General features: G+C 38.9%; 3 protein-coding genes and 1 non-coding gene across 7 annotated transcripts in view; 2 read left to right on the top strand and 2 right to left on the bottom strand.

The window, feature by feature from the left end:
• The window catches only part of mbnl3 (muscleblind-like splicing regulator 3), a 39,012-nt gene extending 27,501 nt beyond the window's left edge, over nucleotides 1-11,511 (bottom strand). For 2 of the 3 annotated variants that reach the window (XM_034689875.1, XM_034689878.1), the window contains exon 1: nucleotides 11,400-11,511. The gene's annotated coding sequence lies outside the window, so the exon portion shown is untranslated. Of the gene's footprint in view, nucleotides 1-4,471; nucleotides 4,770-11,399 lie in introns of those variants that run through there. The other variant, XM_034689876.1, reaches the window with a different exon arrangement.
• Nucleotides 8,057-11,454, bottom strand: hs6st2 (heparan sulfate 6-O-sulfotransferase 2). 2 transcript variants are annotated; one of them, XM_034689874.1, is made up of 2 exons: nucleotides 10,525-11,454; nucleotides 8,057-9,487 (listed from the first exon to the last, which is right to left on the bottom strand). In XM_034689874.1, exons 1-2 carry the CDS (start codon nucleotides 11,097-11,099, stop codon nucleotides 8,668-8,670), a joined length of 1,395 nt encoding a protein of 464 aa, XP_034545765.1. In that variant the 5' UTR covers nucleotides 11,100-11,454; the 3' UTR covers nucleotides 8,057-8,667. The 2 variants fall into 2 exon arrangements, with proteins under 2 accessions (XP_034545765.1, XP_034545764.1); XM_034689873.1 differs by having other exon boundaries at nucleotides 8,057-9,490; nucleotides 10,525-11,452.
• A 152-nt stretch (nucleotides 11,512-11,663) lies between the features above and the next one.
• On the top strand, nucleotides 11,664-11,736 carry trnaf-gaa. Its single transcript has one exon. It is a non-coding gene; the product is annotated as a tRNA-Phe (tRNA).
• A 3,831-nt stretch (nucleotides 11,737-15,567) lies between these two features.
• zgc:153018 (uncharacterized protein LOC767701 homolog) lies at nucleotides 15,568-20,056 on the top strand. Its single transcript, XM_034689207.1, has 4 exons — nucleotides 15,568-16,081; nucleotides 17,074-17,211; nucleotides 17,370-17,448; nucleotides 17,976-20,056. The coding sequence occupies exons 1-4, from the start codon at nucleotides 15,759-15,761 to the stop codon at nucleotides 18,171-18,173; spliced, it is 738 nt and encodes a 245-aa protein (XP_034545098.1). The 5' UTR covers nucleotides 15,568-15,758; the 3' UTR covers nucleotides 18,174-20,056.
• The last annotated feature ends 509 nt before the right edge of the window (nucleotides 20,057-20,565 follow it).

Here is a 20,565-nt window from a genome sequence, read left to right as displayed (position 1 = left end):
CTCAATTCCAAGTTAATTCCATTAATTCCCATAATTCCCAATATTCCCATGGAAAGTTTCTAATTTGGAATATTTCCAAAATTCCCCAGTTTAACCTCCCATGGAAATTTACCGGAAAGTTTCCAACCCTTTGCAACCCTACTCAGCAGTGATCTAACAACAATTTAGCTCCAGTTCTTCTCCTTCTAAACAGTTATCTGCAAACAAGTGCAGCTCCAAATCATTGCTTGGATGTTGTTTTAACACCAACTCCATTCTAGCTTCTCTTGACTGTAAACAAAAGCACTATATGCAAAAGAACGTCTTGACTGTTCGTCCTTGATTTCTAACCACTGGCTACACCAGAAGCCCCAGAAAACTGACCACCGACAAGGTCATCGGACAATAGCTGATGGGTTCAGAGATACAACATTTTCGATCAGAGCAGAGGCAATGCAGGAGGAGGCCAGAGGCAACACAAACATGACAAAAAGCTGAGGAGAAATATGTATTTTTCCTGAAGAAGTTTGTTTCTCTTGCAGTTAAACGTTAATGAAGAGCTCTGTTAGAGAGAGAAGTTACATGCTTGAGGCTGCATTACTGTGCCGTTGCAGCCCACACACAACTGCCATAGTGATGTTTCTCACAACCCTGGAGAAGGCTTCAAAGCTCCTCTGTAAAAAATGATAAAAACAAAATAAAAGATACTTTAAGACTTTACCTATTCTGCTAGCACAGAATAACAGTGTGCAGAGTATGGGTGCCATTATTAATCTATGGTTTCTTTAATAATTCTTCCCCCAAATATAAAAATGCCTATACATTTTTTTGGAACACTTAGGGACTTGGACTGTGTTCAACCCATAGACTGTATAAATAATGGACGTAGTATCCGTGACGTCACCCATCTGTTTCTGAAGCGCTGTTTGAGGCAAATCGTTGATGGCAGCCGTATTGCTGCTGTCAAGCCACTGTGACGTAAAGAGGCGGAGTTTGAACCTCCTAGCCAACAGCTGCAGTGTTTCTGCAGGCAGCTGTGCCTCTCATTGGAAGACTCGTAATCTCAATATCTTCGAAATTGCCGCGTTAGAAAAACATTCATCCCCCTCACAGTGAGAGCAGATCGAGAAATGAGCTATCCAGACAACACTCGTCTTTTGTACCAGGCTGTAAACATGTTTATTTCTGATGTAAAGATCGTCTTTTTCCCATTCATGTGTTTGTGACTTTCGGTACTTCCGGAGCCAGCCTCAAGCGGATCCTCGATGAACTGCAGCTTTTAACACTTCGGTATTGGACTCATATTTTTAGACCGGAGGTTGCCGCTTGGTTCAACCCAAGATATTAAATGTATTATTATTTATGTAGGAAAAAAAAGCAGCAAATGAAAAGCTGAAGATTAACTACTGCCAACTCACTGATCTGTAGATTGACAAACATTTGAAATTTGAACAAACAGATATTCTTAATTATTTGCCTCACAACTGTATTGTTTATATAAATAAGCATTTTGAGATAATCTTGGCCCAGTTAACTTGACCTGACCTTTACAGTGCAGCACAAACCGTCATTATGCTTGGATGCGACATGGTGTACAAATATAGAGTGCCCCAGTTATAACGGTCCTTATGTCGCCGCCTGTCCTCCAGGTGTCTGCAGTGTGGAGAGGGGCTCCAGCAGTCAGTGGGTGAGGGTCAACGTGTAGGTGGAACAGGATGAGGGGGGGGGAGTATAAAGAGGACAGATCTGGGTGGCTGCTCTTGACTCCTGCGCACTGCGTCCCTCATCAAACACAGTGCACCAAACGGCCCCCGGCTGTGTAACCTTCACCGGAGCTCTGACGTCTGCATTATGGCTGGTGAGTAGGCTGGGTGCCACCTCGACAGGAAGCTGCACACCTCACCTGATCACAGGGAAGTGTGGCTGTATATTAAACGAACTACAGAGAGTCGGTCAGGCAGACTCTGACACTTGTGAGAAATGACCCTTAATTATTTCTCTTCTCAGATATTTCCTTTTACTCATTTGATACAATCATATTAAAGGCAGAGTTAAAGGAGACTATCATTTTAATTCCTAGCCAGTGGTTGAAATCAATGTTAAGTGGATTATAAATTGAGACATTGCAGTTGTACTTATTTTTAGTCCTTAAGCCTAAAAACATCAGATGGGAATGTGTAACGCCGTAAGCTAATATAGTAGGTTCAGGGGTTAACAACATTTTCTGAGGAAATTAACGTTTGCTGTCTGCTAATAGTTTGTACTTGAAATGTTTGGATTATTTGAATGTTTGAAAGAAGTTGAAATCACTCCATTTGTTAAAAAAAAAAGACAGGACAGTTAAAATTGAGGGACAAAAGAAGTAAAGGTTCAAGTGAAATTCTCTGCCATAAGTCAAGATTAAAATAAAAAGAATGATTGAGCCTTTAAGATATTAAACAAGTGCTCAGCCAAAACTAGCCACTTGTTAAAGATGGTGCTAGCTGTAAAGAGGTGATGCTTTTCACCGTGTAGGGAAAGCAAATGGTACACTTCATTTTGGAAACCATAACATTGAGTTCAAACGGAAAGCATAGAGAGGAGTTGTGGTGTCAGTGTTGAAATGATAGCTTGCTCTTTTGTGTTTTTTTTTTAAGTTTTTATAACCCTCAAGCAAGAGTATAACATAAACGTTCTTAATGTACATTTTAAGTAGTTAGAGAAAATATCAGGGGTTGACTGAGACATCCAAAAGATCCTCAAAACTAACAGTATTCGTGTTTGGAGAAAACTGAAATTACCTTGCAGCAGAGGTTATTAAAAGAAATTGCACAGCTCTTTGTTTTGGACCACGGATAAACAATAGTTGTTTTTAGCTTTGGGAAACACTGAGAAATTCTGTGTCACATGAGGAACTGACAGATTTTTGTGTGGAGTTTTTTTCTCTCTTAGATGTAGTTTCCCCATTCCCAAAAGCCTGTTGGTTTCCTTCTGTGTGGCAGAGAGCTGGCAACAAGAACAGCAGTTATAAAAACACAACCATGAACTCTAACTGAATACAACTCACTTAATAGATAACTCTTTGGAGAGCAGTGACAAGGACGAGTACCAAACAAGGATAACGTCAATGCACAGGTGATTGATTAAAAAGCAGAAGGTTGGAGATCCATAAATCACAATGAGAGTGAAAGCCAGAAGCCTGGAGGGAGGGCTCTAAGTAATTAGGTTAAGTATCAGTAATCCTTTCATCTCATTAAAGCACCATAGTTCCCATTCAGACAAACATACAGCAAACCTATCCCATAACAAAGCATGAAAGACTTAGTTTTTCTTCAGGGACGAGTACGAATTAAATGCATGAACTGGAGCTTTTATCTTATTTCCTCATAATACTATTTGTTTAGCTGTGAGTTTCACATCCCGGTGGGGAGATTATGAGAGTTAACTATTTTTTATAGTCAAATAAAGTTTTGTCAGCATAGCATTTTTGATTTATTACTGCTAAATTGTTACTGTATGGTTTTATATGCACAATAAAAGACAGAGTCCCAGGCAGTTGAAGTGTGTGAGAGGCAAAATGAAAACAGGTTGTGTGGGAAATGTGGCAGTGTGCCTGTGTGTGTGTGTGTGTGTGTGTGTGTGTGTGTGTGTGCGTGCGTGCGTGCGTGTGTGTGTGTGTGTGTGTGTGTGTGTGTGTTCATCAGCTCATCACTGTTTATATTAAGTAAAGAAGAACTAGCTCAACTGGTGCAGAGTCCACAGCCTGCAGGGAGCGTGAACTTGTCTTGACTGGGCTGCAACTGTTGTTAGATAGGGCATGATTATTGCATTACACCCACTGGAAGTGAGGGGACTATATGAAGGCAACAAGTGACAGGTGACAACACAGTATATGGCATGGTAGCTTGGCTGTCTGACCCCTGGGGGTAAAACAAGGACAACACTGAACCTCACTGCACAGCATGCATGGAGACTGGTTGCAAAAACCCTGCAGACATACAGACAGAAAACCAGGAAGCAACCTGCAGGTGTTCTGTACTTCTAACACTAGTAATGCACTCCTATTTAAGAAGTCAAAAAGTATTTATACATGATTTTTGTTTGCCTAGTACAATCTAGCATAACAAAAAAACTGCCGAAACGCTGTCACCTTCATGAGCCAATAAAATCCTGCGTATTGCATTCAACCAAACCCTTGTGTGCAGATCCCTGACTTGAATTTGACCGCTGCTCACAGGATTACTCGAACACATAGCCTACAAAATATATCCGTCTGCCCTCAGCAGGTCTTTCCAAAGTGGGTGAAATGTAAATGCTATTACTGTTGTGCCTCTGTGTAACATAACATAACAAGTGTGCCCGTTTTTTAACAATAACAAAGGCAGCTTTGAGCCTCAACGCAACAGGCAGAGTAGAAAACGTGCAATAGGGCTGCAATATGGATTAAACGTGTAACTAGTAAAAATGAATGTTGCTTATAACTCTACTGCGCCAGGCGTGCTCAGATTCTTACCTGTTTATAGTCCAATCAGATCCGGACTCTGATGCTGTCTTCTCCCAAAATTGGCGTCGGTTAAAATTCTAATTTTAATGGTTACGTATGATTTACAAAAAAAAAAAGGTTTAATAAGTCAAATACAAAATCATATGGCTTCAAAGTGAAATAATAAGATTAGAAGGGCGTTCTCGCAAGCTATACGGATAATAAAGAAGAGCAGGTGAAAAATGAAAACGTGTTAAGAAGCGGGGTCTGACTTGCAGCCGAAATGTTGTCTGCAACTAAACTGAGCTCCTCGGCTGCAGCTCTGACTGAACACACAGCAGAATAACACAAAATAGAGGGAGGGCAAAACGCTGAGGAGGGAGGAGTTGGGTGAGAAAGAGAGAGAAAGCGAGAGAGAGAGGGAGGGAAAGTGCATGTGTGTGTGCTGTCGTTTATCAGGTAACATCATTAGCAACAAGAGAAATCAAAGTCACGACACAGGCACTGCAGATATCAAGGTAGGCTGAGTACGTAGCAGGTGTGCACAGCCAATACCCCTAGTTTTGTTTACACACACATGTCCGCATACTCTTTGACGCATTAGATTATTACCCAGGGCAAGAGTGGTTACAAAGATAATATCTACAGCAGGGGCGTCAAACTTATTTCAGTTCAGGGGCCCAAGTTGATCTAAAGTGGGCCAGACCAGTAAAATCACAACCTAATAACCTATAAATAACAACAACTCTAAATGATTCCCTTTGTTTTAGTGCAAAAAAATACAGGTACATTCTGTAAATGTTCACATTTAATGAACTATCTTTCTACAGCTGTTGTATTTTTTGCCATGATGAGTCTCATAGCGGGGCTGAATATTTTGCTCTTTAAGCCCTAAAACCTTCTGAGAACACACCAAACACACAGGTTACCCATTCACCTGACACAGAGTGTAATTGTTACTAAAAAAAATAACAGAGATTATAATAATGCACAAGGTAAAGTGGATTATTTTGGACCCCTCAGCTCCAGCATGAACAGATTGCTTGCTGGACAGTGTTGTATGCAGGGCTGTAGTGCTAGTGTTAGTAGTTAGTGGATCAACTTATAGTGCTCTAAAAAGTCTTTATGAATCTCAACCAGATTACGCAAACAGCAAGTAATCTATTTTCTCACTTTGAGAAAAAAAAGTCCCGGAGTGCCGTATAGGTGCGCTATGATTTTATGCGACCCCCAGAGGACAAATTTGAAATAGTAGTTACTTTTATTAAAATATTGCAGTTAATGTCTTCTCTGTAATTTTTTCACTTTGCGAAGTCGTTCCGGTTTTGGCCCGCGGGCCGCACAATGACACCCCTGGTCTACAGTCAATGGAGTCAGCCTGTTCAGATAAACACTAGCCTATAAAAAAAACCCAACCTATAGCTTGATTTGATTTGATTTGATTTGATTTGATTTGATTTGATTTGATGTCTTTATTTCGAACATGTAGAAGTAAAAAAAATAGAAAAAAAACATACAAGTAAAAAAGAAGAAATAGTTCTACAAAAAAACCAAAATCAGTCAGTTCCATTAGCAAACACTGAAACATTTTACTTTACATGTGGGAAAAGGAATAGGAAGAAGTTATCTAATCTTACCTCTTTATTCACTATTTTCTTGCATTATACGAGTGCATTTCCCATAAAACAAATCTTCATCTCCTATCTTCATTCTTACACCTACAATCAAAAGCAAACCCCTCATGATTATCAACACTTGTCTTCCTCCTTGTACCTCATGAAAATGACTTCTTTGAACCTCTTCCTGAACTGGATTATGTTCTGACATTGCTGTAGCTCCATGTTGAGTCTGTTCCACAGTTTTACACCACAGATTGAAATACAAAAGCTTTTCCTTGTGGTCCAAACACTCACCAGCTTTATTCTTAACTTCCCTCTTAAGTTATAACCCCCCTCTCTTTCAAAGAACAATATTTGAATAGCTTATAGCTTAAAAGAGTGCTGTCACTTTAAGAATGTGATAGGTTGTTTAGCAGTATTGACATTTGATAAGATATTATATGAGTAAAAATTATATACAGTGTGATAGAAATTAACAGTCAAGAAATAAGGTAAAAGTTGCCCTTCGTAGAGTTGCAAATTATACTTACGGTGCACATTTTAAATTAAACATCCAAAAGGTCGGTGTCCAATCTAATTTCAAGAGGGGCCATTTTACCCCTCCGTCCATGCCCTTGATGCCCAAGTTAAATATAAAATACTGTAATGAAAAGTTCAAAAGTTCAAAGTCCTCCTTATTGTCAAAAACTGCAGTATGCACCAGACATACAGAGGATTTGATATTATGTCTGCTACATACTGCAGTTTTTGACAATTAAGAATACTTTCAACTTTTTAATTATTAATTCATATTATTATATCATTAATAATTATATATAATTAGATGCTATTCATAGAATAAATGTGGTAAATCGCGGACATGTTATGTCTTTTAAAATCTTAACTTTGGCTGTACAATCTTGGGAAGAACTGAAATTGTGATGTTTTATTTTGACTTTATATATAGATATAGAAATTACACCAGAAAAAAATGCATTGAATTTATCTACCGTTGTATAAATTACAAAAAAGAAATGTGTGATTACATTGATCACTATTGTGGTAATTACATTAAGTGTAATAACTAATATTTTTTGTTTATTATAAACCTATACCTCGGTTTCTATCTGCTGTCCTCCTTTTTTTATTTTTAGACAATACCTTTTTTCAACACACTTCTCTGGAATCAAATATAGATCCTTAATTCACTTCCTTTGTCACTGCTACATTTGCACTGATTAGTCTGAGGGCAGAACATGAATTTTATCTTACTGCAGTAAAATGCTGCGAAAGCACGGCCATTAGGTCTCTACCACACGTGCTACATGACACAGATATTTGCATGTGTCAAATATTTATTTTAATTACTGTGATTAAGACCGTTGCAGTGAGCTAATTACAGTGGCTCATGTTGCGATAATGATACAATCTGGGATGTATTGTGCAGTCCTATTTTTAACAGCTCAAAATGTTTAAAAAAAACTGTAGATTTAAAAATATTTTATATCCAGGGGTAAGATAAATGGTTAAAGCTGCATCTGATCCCAAACAAGAAATGGAAGTCTGCTGCAAATTTCAGATATTCCACTCTGTTGTCAATTTTATAGACAAGCTAAATAGGATGATTTTCATTTTAAGACTTTTATAAGCACTCCTTCCTAACAGCCCAATAATCTCCAAAAGGTCTGGACCATTTTAATTTTTACTCCATTGCAGAATAATTCTTTGAAATTTGGAAACAGCTGTGAAAGCTGATTCCTCTGTCAAATCCTTTGAGAATCACATTATGAAAATGCAAATCCTATCCAACCAAATTCAACAATATGCTGTGATGTCAAGCACCACCTTGGCTCAGGAGGTTTTGCTGTTATTTGGATGACATTAGCGCTCCCTGCTGGTTTCCAGAGGTCTGCAATTGCAACAGAAAAACCTGGAAGTCTTTTGTGCAATAGATGAGACAAAAGAACCAGAGACACAATAAGAAGATATCTCAGCAAAGAAGGAACAGCAAAAATAGTTCAGTGAATGTAAAAAGATTTTATATAAAATAAAGACTTGGAACACATTCAATATTTTACAACTTTAGCAGTTAATGCTACACATTGAGGTATCTATGACAAGTCCACTCTCTTTTCTGTGAATTAACTGATGCTTCAACTCACAATTACATTTTAAAATGTATGTATTTTAGACAAGACAACAATTTGGCAAACATTGATTAAAAATAATGAACAGTAGCATATTATTATAGAAACAAGTAGATGATTGTTCTTTTCAAAATTACAAAATAAACACTGCCTCATTCCAAGCTTTATCGCACACATTCAGATGTGTGTTTAAAAGCCAGGATAACAGTCTAGAAGGCTTGGGTGATCACTTAAAGGTTATGGACTGCACGTACCTAAACAAGCCGTTCTCTCTGTCAGGGAAATGGATCCATTGTATTGAATGTCACTTATGACAAAGGAATACAATCAGTATCAATAAATAGATGTGTCATTACAAACTGTTCATGGTAAGACAAAAGAAAACTAAAACACACGTACTAAAATAACTTGGTTCATTAAAACAAACAAGGCAGAACTTGGCACTCTAAGCATTAAGACACCCGATTGCTTGTTCCCATCACTACCACTGTTCCACATTGTCAATGTAATCCTCCAGAGTGCTGTTCTCATCCTGATCCCACCAGTCAGGGAAAAGCACTTCTGACTCCTCACTGTCTCCACCCACCTTCCCCCTCTGCTGCCCTTCTGAGTGTGGGTCAGGCTGACGGGGTGACTCTGTGGGCTTCAGTGTTTGCCTCCCTTGCTTAGTTGAGAGCCTGCCACGGAGACGCCTCCTCTCTTGCTGCCGCCTCGCCCTGGCCAGCCTGCGCTCCTGCTGCCTGGCCACCTGGAAACGCTGCAGGAAAAGGTCACGGGCATACTCGTACAGCTCTACATCCCAACGGTTCAGCTTGAGAATTCTGTGCTCTGTCTCAGCAGGGACCTCAACACCGGACGCACGGGTGCCATTAAGTTGTGTAAAGGGTGCAATGAACTCCAAGTTGAAGGTTCGTTCAAACAGATACTGGGTCTTGCGCTGGTACTCAGTCAGCCCAAAGAAGGCCATGCCAAGAAGGTTGCGTTTGGCGCTCTCCAGGAGTAGAGCCCAACGCTCTTCCTCATTCATGGCAGAGACGTTGTAGCAACCCACTAAGCTGAGATCAGCCAGCATACGGGTCTGCCGGTTGTTTGCCAGATTGTACGGGCAGTCCATGAACTCCTGCAGGGTGCACCCTGACCAGTCATCACCTGCGTAGCAGCTCGGCAGCTCAGACAGAGTGGGTGAACGTCCATCACACACATGTAAGGAAGCCTTCCATGTAGCACCACGTTGCACATGACGCCACTCACTCAGGTACCGTGATACAGGGTCTCTTAGGATAGTTATGTAATAATAGTGTCTACTGTGGAGAGAAAAAAGACATTGGATTTGAAATAAGTCAACTTTAATATTCTCAAGAAATCAATGTAATTAGTATTTTCAATATTTTTTTATTTTAATACTCAACATGATGCTTGCAGAGTAGAATTTAACAGTAAATCACACTTTAAGAATGTGAGGTTCACTAATCACATGAACTTAGACCCAGACTTGGTACACCTACCTTCAATACCAAGTATCCCTCCTCTTACATTTAAAACCATAGTGATTCTTTTTATCAAGAGAACCAATTAAAAGCTTTAAAAGCGACATCTTTGGTTTAAGTGTACATGTGAATGTTTGTAAAATGATTTAGTTATTAGTGCATGTTACGTCCACCTGAATAACTCATCAGTTTGCTTGGGTTAGTTTAATGAACTGTGGGAGAATGGTTTGCTCTACACTATTTTTCTAAATAGCTCACACAGTTCTAATCATACACTACAAGTCAATGGTTTTTAATCATTTTAATTATTTTCAACCTTGTAGTTTAATACTGACGACATCAAAACTATGAAATAATCTGGTTTTGCCATAATATGGATTACAACAGTAATCAAAAAGGGCTATCTATTGTGTACTAACCCTACCTCTCTGAACAACACAACTGATGGTCTCAAACACATTAAGAAGGCAAATCATTCTACAAAAGAACTCTTGGAAAGGCTCATGTTCATTAGAAACCATTCCAGGAGACCACTTCATGAAGCAGACTGAGAGAATACCAAGAGTGTGCAAAAATGCCATGAAGGAAAAAGGGGGCTACTTTACAGAATCTCAAATAGAAAACATATTCTGGTTTGTTTCACACTTTTTTGTTCATTAAATAATTTCATGTGTTCTTTCATAGTTTTGATGTCTTTGGTATGGATATACAGTGTTTCAAATAATTGAAATAAATACAAACCCTTGAATGAGAAGGTTTTTCCAAACTTTTGACTGGTTGTGTAAGTTAAGCAATTGTATAATATAGATGTGACCTTAAGAATACCGTCCCAAGAGCCCCCCTTCACCTACCTGGGCATGCTTTCAGGAACCTCTCGTGAGTCCATGCGTGACGGGACGCAGCTGGTCAGCTCGGTCCAGTCCGCATGGAGCCCGCAGCTCCAGCCGGTGGAGAACCGGGAGAAGAGCCAGGTTTCCTTTTTACCGGGGCGGTAACAGGTGCATTTTTTCTGGCCAGCGTGACACTCGCAGGGCCTTTCCAGCTGTATATTACGCACCAGGTGTCGACCAAACGTGGTGCCCCCGGTTTTCTGAATGTGTAGAAAGACTATAACATCATCTCCTTTAATGTTGAAGTCTACATCCCGGATTAAATCTGCTTTAGTGAAGTTGAAGCGAGGAACAAAGCGAACCAGGGCGCCGTCTTCTGAAATGTACGGATCCTTTTGGAGCCCTTCGTGGAGCTCACTGCCACTGCCTCGGGAACCAGTTGCACCGCCGTCCTTAAACCAGGACACCAGCTGATGCAGCAGCTGGCACTCAGACTTGCTCGGGCATACATACTGGATAGTAATGACGCCAAAGAGCAACACCATGAGCAGGGCGATGAAGAGCCTGTGGTGGCTGCTGCTGGACCTTTCATCCATCTTCCCGGGACGGACAGAAAATCATAACTCAGGCTGTCCAGACCCCTGCCTCGGCCGGGGAACTAAAAGGACTACTTTTATGTTTGAGCCGCAAATGAGGCGAAAACAAAAACAATGCAGCTCCTAGCCAGCTAACGGAAGCTAGCCAGACTATAGTCGACTATGTCTCTGTAACACGGATACAATAATAACACAGTTGTTGCTGTTCTGTCGGTAGATTAGACTACATGTGCAGACAGACATAGTGAAGCGATTTCTGTATAGAAAGTCCTGGTACTACAGAGTGTGTTTGTTTCTTACGGCAGTAAATCTGTGCAGTCCTCCGCAGCCATCGATTCTTGACCTTTCTTCCCAACAGCCACTGCGTCGAATGTGGGCGTGGTCATTACGTCACGTCGTGTGTGGCACGAACCTCCAACCACTCCTGATCCAGAGACTCAAAGTTAACAAAACGATTGTCCGTAGTTTCTTCGTACTTTATACTATTAGAATTAATGTGTATATTGCAGCTAATACGCGTGTTCGTAGGTAGAAAGCTTGATTGCGTTTCATGCACTTTTCATCGCCGAAATAGCTCAGTTGGGAGAGCGTTAGACTGAAGATCTAAAGGTCCCTGGTTCGATCCCGGGTTTCGGCATTTTACTCTTGATGTGAGTAATTCTGCCAATCAAAGAGGGGACCTTACTCATTGGACCATCACCACTATCAATTTAAAGGATAGAAAACTAAATGGCTATAATATCAATTAAAGAATAAAGAAATGATCGGACAAACGCCACAATTTCAATTAAATTATTACATGAAGTAATGTCACCTGTAAAAGAGGTGGTGGTGTACTAGATGCCACACTTGAGACCTCAGGGAGATTAACTGTTTGCTGGTGATTTTATCTGTAGGGTTGCAATCGTCACAGTTTGTCCGGTCAGAACATGGATGTTGTAGATGAAAAGATATTTGATGGTGACACACTCTCTTTTGGTTTCCACTCCTTTTATTTCCTTTGACATTGATTTTTACTGATGATGGTGAACATGAAAGTGAAGGTGTGTGGTGAAGGTGGTGAAGGTGTGTGGTGAAGGTGTGTGGTGAAGCTGTGTGGTGAAGCTGTGTGGTGAAGCTGTGAGGTGGTTTCTGAAGAAAATAATAAAATGTATATAAACATAAAGTCTGTACAAATGATAACAACTGAATTAGATACTCTATATGATTATAATCTATGAAATACAATGAACAAAGCTAAAATACACTCTAACTTTCTAGGGACAATCAACAAATTATCATAATGACAGCCACTACCTCTATCGCACATACACACACACCGACATAGAACACAAGAAAATGCTGTCGGTCCCTAAGTGGACCCTGCATGCTCATGCTGCATGTTAGACATAGTGGCACCAATCAATTAACTATAAACTTTCTCTATACAACACAATATATGAACATAAATGATGATATAGTACTACTACTGCAAACTTATGACTAAACTATGACTAAAACTACTCACAATCTTATGGACGCACTCAAAAACTGTGAAAAGGGATGGGAAGAGAAAAGGATGAAGGTGTGGAGAAAGGGAGACGTCTCCTCCGATCGGCTGCATCACTGACTGAGGGGATGTGCAGGTGGGCCTCTGTGGATCCTGTTTTTGTCCCTTCAAAATAAAAGTAATCTGCAGATATAACATTGAACATCCTTTTGATCCTTCAAAATAAAGGGTTGCAGATGCTATACAGTGAGACCTTTTGCACGTCACCTGTTAATAATCAATCAATCAATCAATTAAGCTTTATTCATATAGCACCTTTCATACAAATCAAATGCAACCCAAAGTGCTTTACAGCGATTGAAAAACAAGAAAGAAGAAGAAATAAAACAATGGCAAGACATATAAGGAGAGAACAATAATAATAATAATAATAATAATAAAAATGATAAGAATAAAAGTTAAAGTAACATAAAATAAAATAGAGACTAATGCACACCAGCAATAAAATATGTGTTGTAAAATAAGTTAATGCATCAAAATTAAGAATATGAATAATTAAGATAAAACTGAGTAGATAAATAAAATAAATAAATACAAATATATTAAGATAACAGTTAAAATTACTAAAATAATAAAGCAACATTTAAATCAATATTACAGTAAAATGTAAGTGTGGGCAAGACACATGGGCAAGTGTGTCACCAACCTGAAGTTCACCTTTGACCTTTTGAATGACAGATGTACTCAATTTTTGTATAATATGATAGATCATTCTTTTTTTATCTTATATTTATTTTATGTATTGCCTTTATTTCTTGAAGGCTGGCTCTCACTACACTGACGTCTAGCATGGAAAGACCACATCTTATCTTTGCTACTCAATAGCATTTTTGTGAACAAAGCTCTACATTTAGACAGGCCACTTAATTTGTTTTATTGTTAACTTGTAACTTATCAATCAGATGTATAACAACTTGCACCAATTTAAATCAGAATCAGAATCAGAATCAGCTTTATTGGCCAGGTATGCTTGAACACACAAGGAATTTGACTTAGGTAAACTGTGCTCTCTTTGTACAAGGCATAAGAACAAGGCATACAAATAAAAATAAAAATAAAATAAAAATAATAACAATAACATCAGCTATAAATACAAAAGAACAACAAATGACTAATATGTACAGTAACATGTAAATCAGCTGCTTGTGGTATACAGCTACAGCAAACGGATGGGATGCACATCCTTGTCCCTCGGCGGCTCCTAGATCACAATAAACTAGTTCCTCACGGCAGATTTAAATGTTTGTCAATGTTATTGAATGCTTGTAAGCAACAAATGCATGTTTTTTGTCGGGTTGATTGAAAAGGATAATGAGCTAATATGTGTCTTTTGTTTGGTTTTGACTGAATCTAATTTGGATTAACGTGAAGAATCGACCCAAACTGCAAACAGCAGTGCTTCCATGCCGGTGATGTCTGCTGATTCAGATGATTTAAAGACCCTTCCCCGTATAGACCACGCAGACAATCAGTCTGCCTGCAGGGTGATTACATCCTTTTGTGCATGCGCTGATTAAAAAGAGGCCAAAACATACGTCATCCCGCTGCGCCGACGTCACTGCTGGGGGTACTTTCTACCAATGATCGTCTATTTAATAAGATGCATCACTTTGAGCAATAACAAGTCGACCTTCCAGGAACTTATAAAAAGTTGATGTCACCTATGGGTGACACATGAGAGCTTAGTATCTGTACTTTACTTGAGTATTATTTTTGGGGGGAACTTATTACTTTTACTCCACTTCATTCAGAAGACAATTATTGTACTTTTTACTCCACTACATTTCTATGAATGTTCGAGTTACTCACTACGTTTGCTCGGAAGTCAGCTCATGAATTTCCTTCTCTTTTCTGAAATCTGATCCCACGGTGGAGCAAACACAGAGCAAATTTCACTCAGATCAGGCAGTTCATGTAGAGGTGGTAATGATGGCTATAATTCTCCACCTGAGCACCCATGGTCATATCTTCAGCCCGTGTTAGAGGTTTTTGAAATGAAGAATGATACGTATCGTTTCAAAAGTTCTCCCTGTTTCCCACTCTGCCCAAATGTACAATAATTAACTGTCCAACCTGAGAAAGTGTGTTGAGCTATAGAACGTTTGTAAATGTATTTTCAAAAGCAAGTTCTTCAGAACTTTAACTTGAGTAATGATTTGACAGAGCAACTTTCATTTGTATTGGAGTAATATTTGACATGGAGGATCTATACTGTGACTCACAGGCATTTCTAGTCCATTTTTGGGGTTGCTGAAGCACCTCTAAATTGAATACCAGCACCCCTGAAATTTGAGAGTTTTTACTTTTTTTCACTGTATGTCCTTTTTAACAAGCTAGAAAAGTTTCAAAACCATACAGTACTTGGTTGAAACGTAATATTTTAACAACAAAAAATACAGCAGCTCCACAGTGTTTTACATGTTGTGCATTGCATTTCAAATGAAAGTCCAAAAAATAACTCCAATGTCAATTTTTGGTATTTTTGGTACTCACTCTAGGGGGCTGGTTTACTTCAGATACATACTGTTTATGTATATGTTGAGAAGCTGCTGTATCAAAATGAGTTGTCTTTCCCCAGAAATAAGGGTTACCATATGTTTCTTTTATGATTCCAGTCCATTTCTCTTTTGCTGTGGCTCAGCATTTAAATAACCTTGATCAGATTTAAAGGTTTATTCACAGACTTTCCCAAAAAGTGTTCTACTTTTCTTTCACAAATGTGGGAATGAAATTGCATTAAAATGTACAAAACAATTAAATGTATCTTGCCCGGCTCAGCACCCCTAAACATCCGATCCTAGAATCGCCCCTGCTGTGACTTAAGTAATGAAGCTGTGTACTTTGTCCACCACTTCAAATGAGACTAACAAGGAGAATAAGTATTGTTTCATTGTGGTCCCTGGAAATAGCGGCGGAGTGAGACCTCAGTTAAGTCGTCAGTCTGTGTTGTGTAACGGATCGGGTCCCCGCCCAGATCTCTTTAAATACCCACTCCTTTAAAATCGTTGCAGGGCTGAGGCACATGAGAATGTGTTGAAACATTGTATCGTTGTTTATTTGTACAGCAACGTGAATCCCTTAACTTTTTGGACTTTATTTAGACTTCTGACATGGAACTGGACCGGCGGCTGCTGCTGGCCCACTGCACGGCTCACGCCCTGTCCATCGTGGCGGGCTTGCTGGTGGTCGTCCCCATGGCTCTCAACGGATCCGCTTTCAAAGGCCGCTGTGCACTCTTCTCCACCGGCTACTGGAGGACAGAGACCCAGGGAGAGATGCCGGGGCAGCCCGATGATGTCTCACACTTGGTGGTGCAGCAGTGGGGACCACCTGCAGCCTGCCAGTTCCCCACGTTTGTTGGTATTTTCACGGTGCTGTACGGTGCAGCGCAGGGCTGGAGATGTCTCTTCTATCTGCACGGACGACATGATGAGTGAGTTCACTGGCACATCTCCACTGACCCAGATCTCAACTTAACTCTATTGCAGTATTGCAGCAGTATTAGAGTAGTAATAAACATACACTTATATACATTGTAGAGACAAAAGATTTGACTAATTTCATTGTTTCAAATTATATTAAGGCTTTTGTTACTTTGTAGATTCAGATTATTTTTAAAATCATGCAAACCAATTACCCCTTTAGAATAGAATAGAAAATAATGCCTTTATTGTCATTGCAACAAATACAACGAAATTGAAAGGTGCAGTCCTCATTAGGTGCCATTTAAAAGAGACAAAACAATCAAGGTATAAAAAGTAATAAATATAAGAATAAAAAAACGCTGTCATACACACACAACATACAAATCAAATCACAGAGCAGCAAAGTTCACACTTGAGAGGGATTTTTTTCCCAGTCTTATTATAGCACAGTTTATGTTATTATTGCGCTTGTGTATTGTACTTGACTATATTGCATGAAGTCACTATTAAAAAAAAAAGCCCATACTCAAAGAGTGTCGAGAGCAGTAATGGCTCTTGCATAAAAACTGTTTTGTTTTTTTTGTCTGTTTGTTTTTACTTTTAATGTCCTAAAACGTCTGCCATAGGGTAGCAGCTCAAAAAGTGCATGTCCAGGATGAGTTGGATTATGATTTATGAATATGGAGTTAGATTATGCAATCAAAATGATCCTCCCTTATGATACAGTTATATGAATTATTCTGTATAATGAGAACTTCTGACACCTACACTTATTTAGATCTTACTATAACTTAGTAAGATTTGGAATACATATGTCTTACTGTGGAGTATGTATTAGCCTGTGTACTGATGTTTAATGACAGTACATTTTGTTGGTTATTATTAAAATGGTGGATTGCATTTGAGTAACAGACCAACCAATTCAATTTTGTTAGATGTGTCTACTGTATGCTTAACACAAATGGGTGTCTAATACATGCAATGTGTGTTTTCTGCACAGCACCCTGTTCTCATCCTTCCTGACTGTTCTTCTGAGTGTGTGTGTGCTCTTCCTGTCTGGAGGGGCCAGTGTTATCCTGTCACTGGGATTGTCTTCCTGGTGCGATACTGTGACTGATGACAGCACACGGCCTTACAGGTACAGTCAGAGATATCATTTTAAACTGGAATTATATGAATTTGCATTCCTATACATGTACTATTATATAACAAAAACTACAAGGCATGACAATCTGTTATGGGTAATTATATCATTCTGTAAGTGTGATTTCTCATCATCTTCATGTTTGTGTTTAGCTGTGCGGAGTCCGAGTCTATCCCATTGTACCTGGATGTAAACACCTCATCTTTCTACACAGAGCTTAATCTGGCACAGGTAAGATGCTTCGACAACAGACACACATATTTTGCACTGGTGAGAGTTTAGGCACACCTGTTTTTCTTAAAAAGTCTCTGCCTCACTGGCTTTGACCTCTGAGGTTTTCTCTGATGCATGCAGTATGAAATAGTCATGATTATGTTGTAGTATCAGCTTTGCCAATATCTGCAGCTTGCTAAATGGAGAATGTGTCTGGTGGAGGTGGCAATGCTGTACAGGTCATGGTTGTCAATAGTGGCTCTGTGGTAGGTTTTGGAACGTATTAGTATGACATAAGTATTGTGATGTGAGATCTCCTGCTTTTGGTATGAGTGTTGGTTTACATCCTTACTTATTGTTAACATTCAAAGTAATGATGCTGGTAATGAATTCAACACCTTTTAGAGAAAAGAAAGAGCCTTTAATTTTTGCACAGAAACAGTTAAGAGGTTCAGACTCACAGTGTCTTTTTTCCTCACTGCTCTTCAGTTTATTTTGAGGGTTCTCATGTGTCTGTAAACAAATCTCTGGTCCCCTGTCCTCAGGTGTCTCTGTGGTGTGTGACCGCGCTGTGGCTGACTCAGGCCATTCTGGCTTTCCTGAGGCTCTACCACTCTCACAGCCAGCACATGACTGGACCGTGTCGTCCCAGAGAGAAGGAGATGTTGCTGGGTCACAGTCCATCTGACAGCCGCTCACCGTCACCCCCACATCCTGCTGCAACACCCATTCTTCTGGTCTAATAAGTGTGTATGAGCAAGTAATATGAAACCATGCACACTCTGCAGTTCTCTCTACTGCCTGCAGAATATCAACATACTTTGATTTGACTTAATTCATTGTCTTATATAACAAAGCTTGACCAGTATATTCTTAAAGTAACAGGACATGTCAGTAATGCCAAAGACTTGGTTTGTTCAGGTTGTTTGGAAACAGTGTTACTATTTTATACTTTATTGTTCAGGGAGTACTGACAGACAGTCTGTTTATAGATTGTAGAATCTAAAACAAGGTACCAACATATTTTCACCAAACTAGGGGAATCATTATTCTCATGTTAAAACTGATTAGAACTATCAGCTCATAAATGTTTTGGTTCCGTTTCTGAAATCTCAAATACTGGTACTCATAGTCTGTTAGGCTATATTATGTAATGTTATGACGTTTCAACAGGGCATGCGTTTTTTGCATTACATAACACTGTCATTCATCACTTCAAACATATATCTCGGTGTGTGCCTCTTTGTGTATTTATTATATTTCAATACCAAACTTGATAATTATTAACTTAATTATTTTTCTAAATGATGAAAAATAATTTTAAAATGAAGAAGCCCAAAACATTTTTCCAAAAGACCCTTTTCCCATTTATGATAAAAATAGATTTTTTTACTTTGATATAAAATAAGTAGCATTCATCTAATTTCTTTTAAAAGGATGCATGAGTGTCTGAAATGTTGGGAAACAGGTGTCAACAAACTGTCTGCAAAATTGTTGCAAATGCTAGCAGTTACATCTTATAAAAAACCCAGCATAATCAATATTACAAGATAATCAGCTATCTGCAGGATCAACAAATTTGTGTTCCTTGTATCCATTTTCACCAGAAAAGGATCTGCACAGAAAATAGCCCTTTTCAGCTTTTATGTGCAAGACCCTGTTTGAATTAAAAGGGGTTCCTGTTCCTTTTCATTCCAGTCAGTTGACATTTTGTGTATGCATCATGACTAGTGTCCTTGCTTGTTTCAGTATAATATATTTTTATTATACGCCAAAAATCTATTACGAAACAAAAGTTACATAATAACCTGAAGAGCTATAACTTATAGAAAGCGGGGACTTATCTCTTATCTGTCTCGTGACAAAAGGAATTTTGCAGTCTAAAGGGAACACTCAGCAGAATAACTACAGTGCATGTATTCAGTGATCTAAAAACTCAAACTCTTTCAGGAGGGGTTTCAGATGTATTTAATGTGCATGTTTGTTTACAGTTCTGCTGATAGTCCTGTCCTCTTCAGGGAGAATACATGTCTGTTGACTGTTCTGAGTGTCATTCTCAGAACGATGTAGCACTGAAGCTTTAACTGTGAAGCGTGGTGAGAGTGACTGAGCCACCATGTATGTGAAACAGGCTCACTGTGTGAGCATGACTTAATATTCTGTTGTGTAACGGAAAAATCACTGCCAACCCTCTCTCCTCTTGTGACGATTGATGTTATGATGCTGTTTGTGTGGATACAGCCATGATAGGGCAAGTAAGAAGCAGGCAAAGTCTCTTCAGTTTGATACTTCATAGTATGAGAAATGAGACATTCAAGGATCTGTGAACATATTTGAAGTAACATTTGTGCTGAGCCAAAAAGGTCAGTGAGGGGGAAAGAAGTGTCCCTCTTTTATGAGACTTTTTCTTCTTTTTTCCTTTTTTTCATTGAGCAAAGTGGTAGTAATGAAACACAGACAGTGGAACGAAATATCTGAAGAACCGAGAGATGAGTTGTTAGAGGATAATTGTAAAATATGAGATGTTGTTTGTTTTTTTACAGTAACTGACCATGGTTACACTTCACATGTTGTCCCTTTGTTTGTTTGTCTTGTTTGAGGAAATAAAACGCTTCCCATCATGAAAGACTGGTGTTTCAACTTACACTGACTGAACATTGCACCTCCATGACTACTACTACTGATAATGTTGCCATTTTTGAATTAGGATTCCAATACAGAACGGCTATGTCATGGTTTTTTAAATGTATATTAGGAAAGGAACAGAAGTGAAACAAACACAACATTAATTTATATCAGACATTATTATATCAGACACTGGAAATATTACTGTGTGGATCTTTTAGTTGTGTCATTTTCATAGTCTAACATACAATAATAAGAAACAGGATGGATATTTCTCTTTTTTTTTCAACATTAATAGATGAACAAATACTGCTAAGTTGATAAATATGTATACCTTTTAGTAAAGTAACTGGGTAAATACAACTAGCTACTATATTCCACATTTGAAGTAACAGTAGGAGATAGAGAAAGGGACGTGCTTGAAAATGTGTGGTATCATCCATCTTACAGTATGTCTCAATTGCTAAAACACATTTCTTGACATCCACCACGCTTTTCTCAACACTATAA

Source organism: Notolabrus celidotus, chromosome 8 (genome assembly GCF_009762535.1).
Source record: "Notolabrus celidotus isolate fNotCel1 chromosome 8, fNotCel1.pri, whole genome shotgun sequence".
In the NCBI taxonomy this organism is placed as follows: Eukaryota; Metazoa; Chordata; class Actinopteri; order Labriformes; family Labridae; genus Notolabrus; species Notolabrus celidotus.
The sequence above is the reverse complement of the archived record's forward strand: the minus strand, read 5'-3'. Positions and strand labels throughout refer to the sequence as shown.

Excerpts from the sequence above, each read along its gene's own strand:
- hs6st2 (XM_034689873.1), bottom strand. The coding sequence starts at position 11,099 with ATGGATGAAAGGTCCAGCAGCAGCCACCACAGGCTCTTCATCGCCCTG. Across the intron at positions 9,491-10,524 it reads GTTCCTGAAAGCATGCCCAG|TAGACACTATTATTACATAA; the intron begins GTAGGTGAAGGG and ends TTCTCTCCACAG.
- zgc:153018 (XM_034689207.1), top strand. The coding sequence starts at position 15,759 with ATGGAACTGGACCGGCGGCTGCTGCTGGCCCACTGCACGGCTCACGCC. Across the intron at positions 16,082-17,073 it reads CTGCACGGACGACATGATGA|CACCCTGTTCTCATCCTTCC; the intron begins GTGAGTTCACTG and ends TTTTCTGCACAG. Across the intron at positions 17,449-17,975 it reads CAGAGCTTAATCTGGCACAG|GTGTCTCTGTGGTGTGTGAC; the intron begins GTAAGATGCTTC and ends CCCTGTCCTCAG.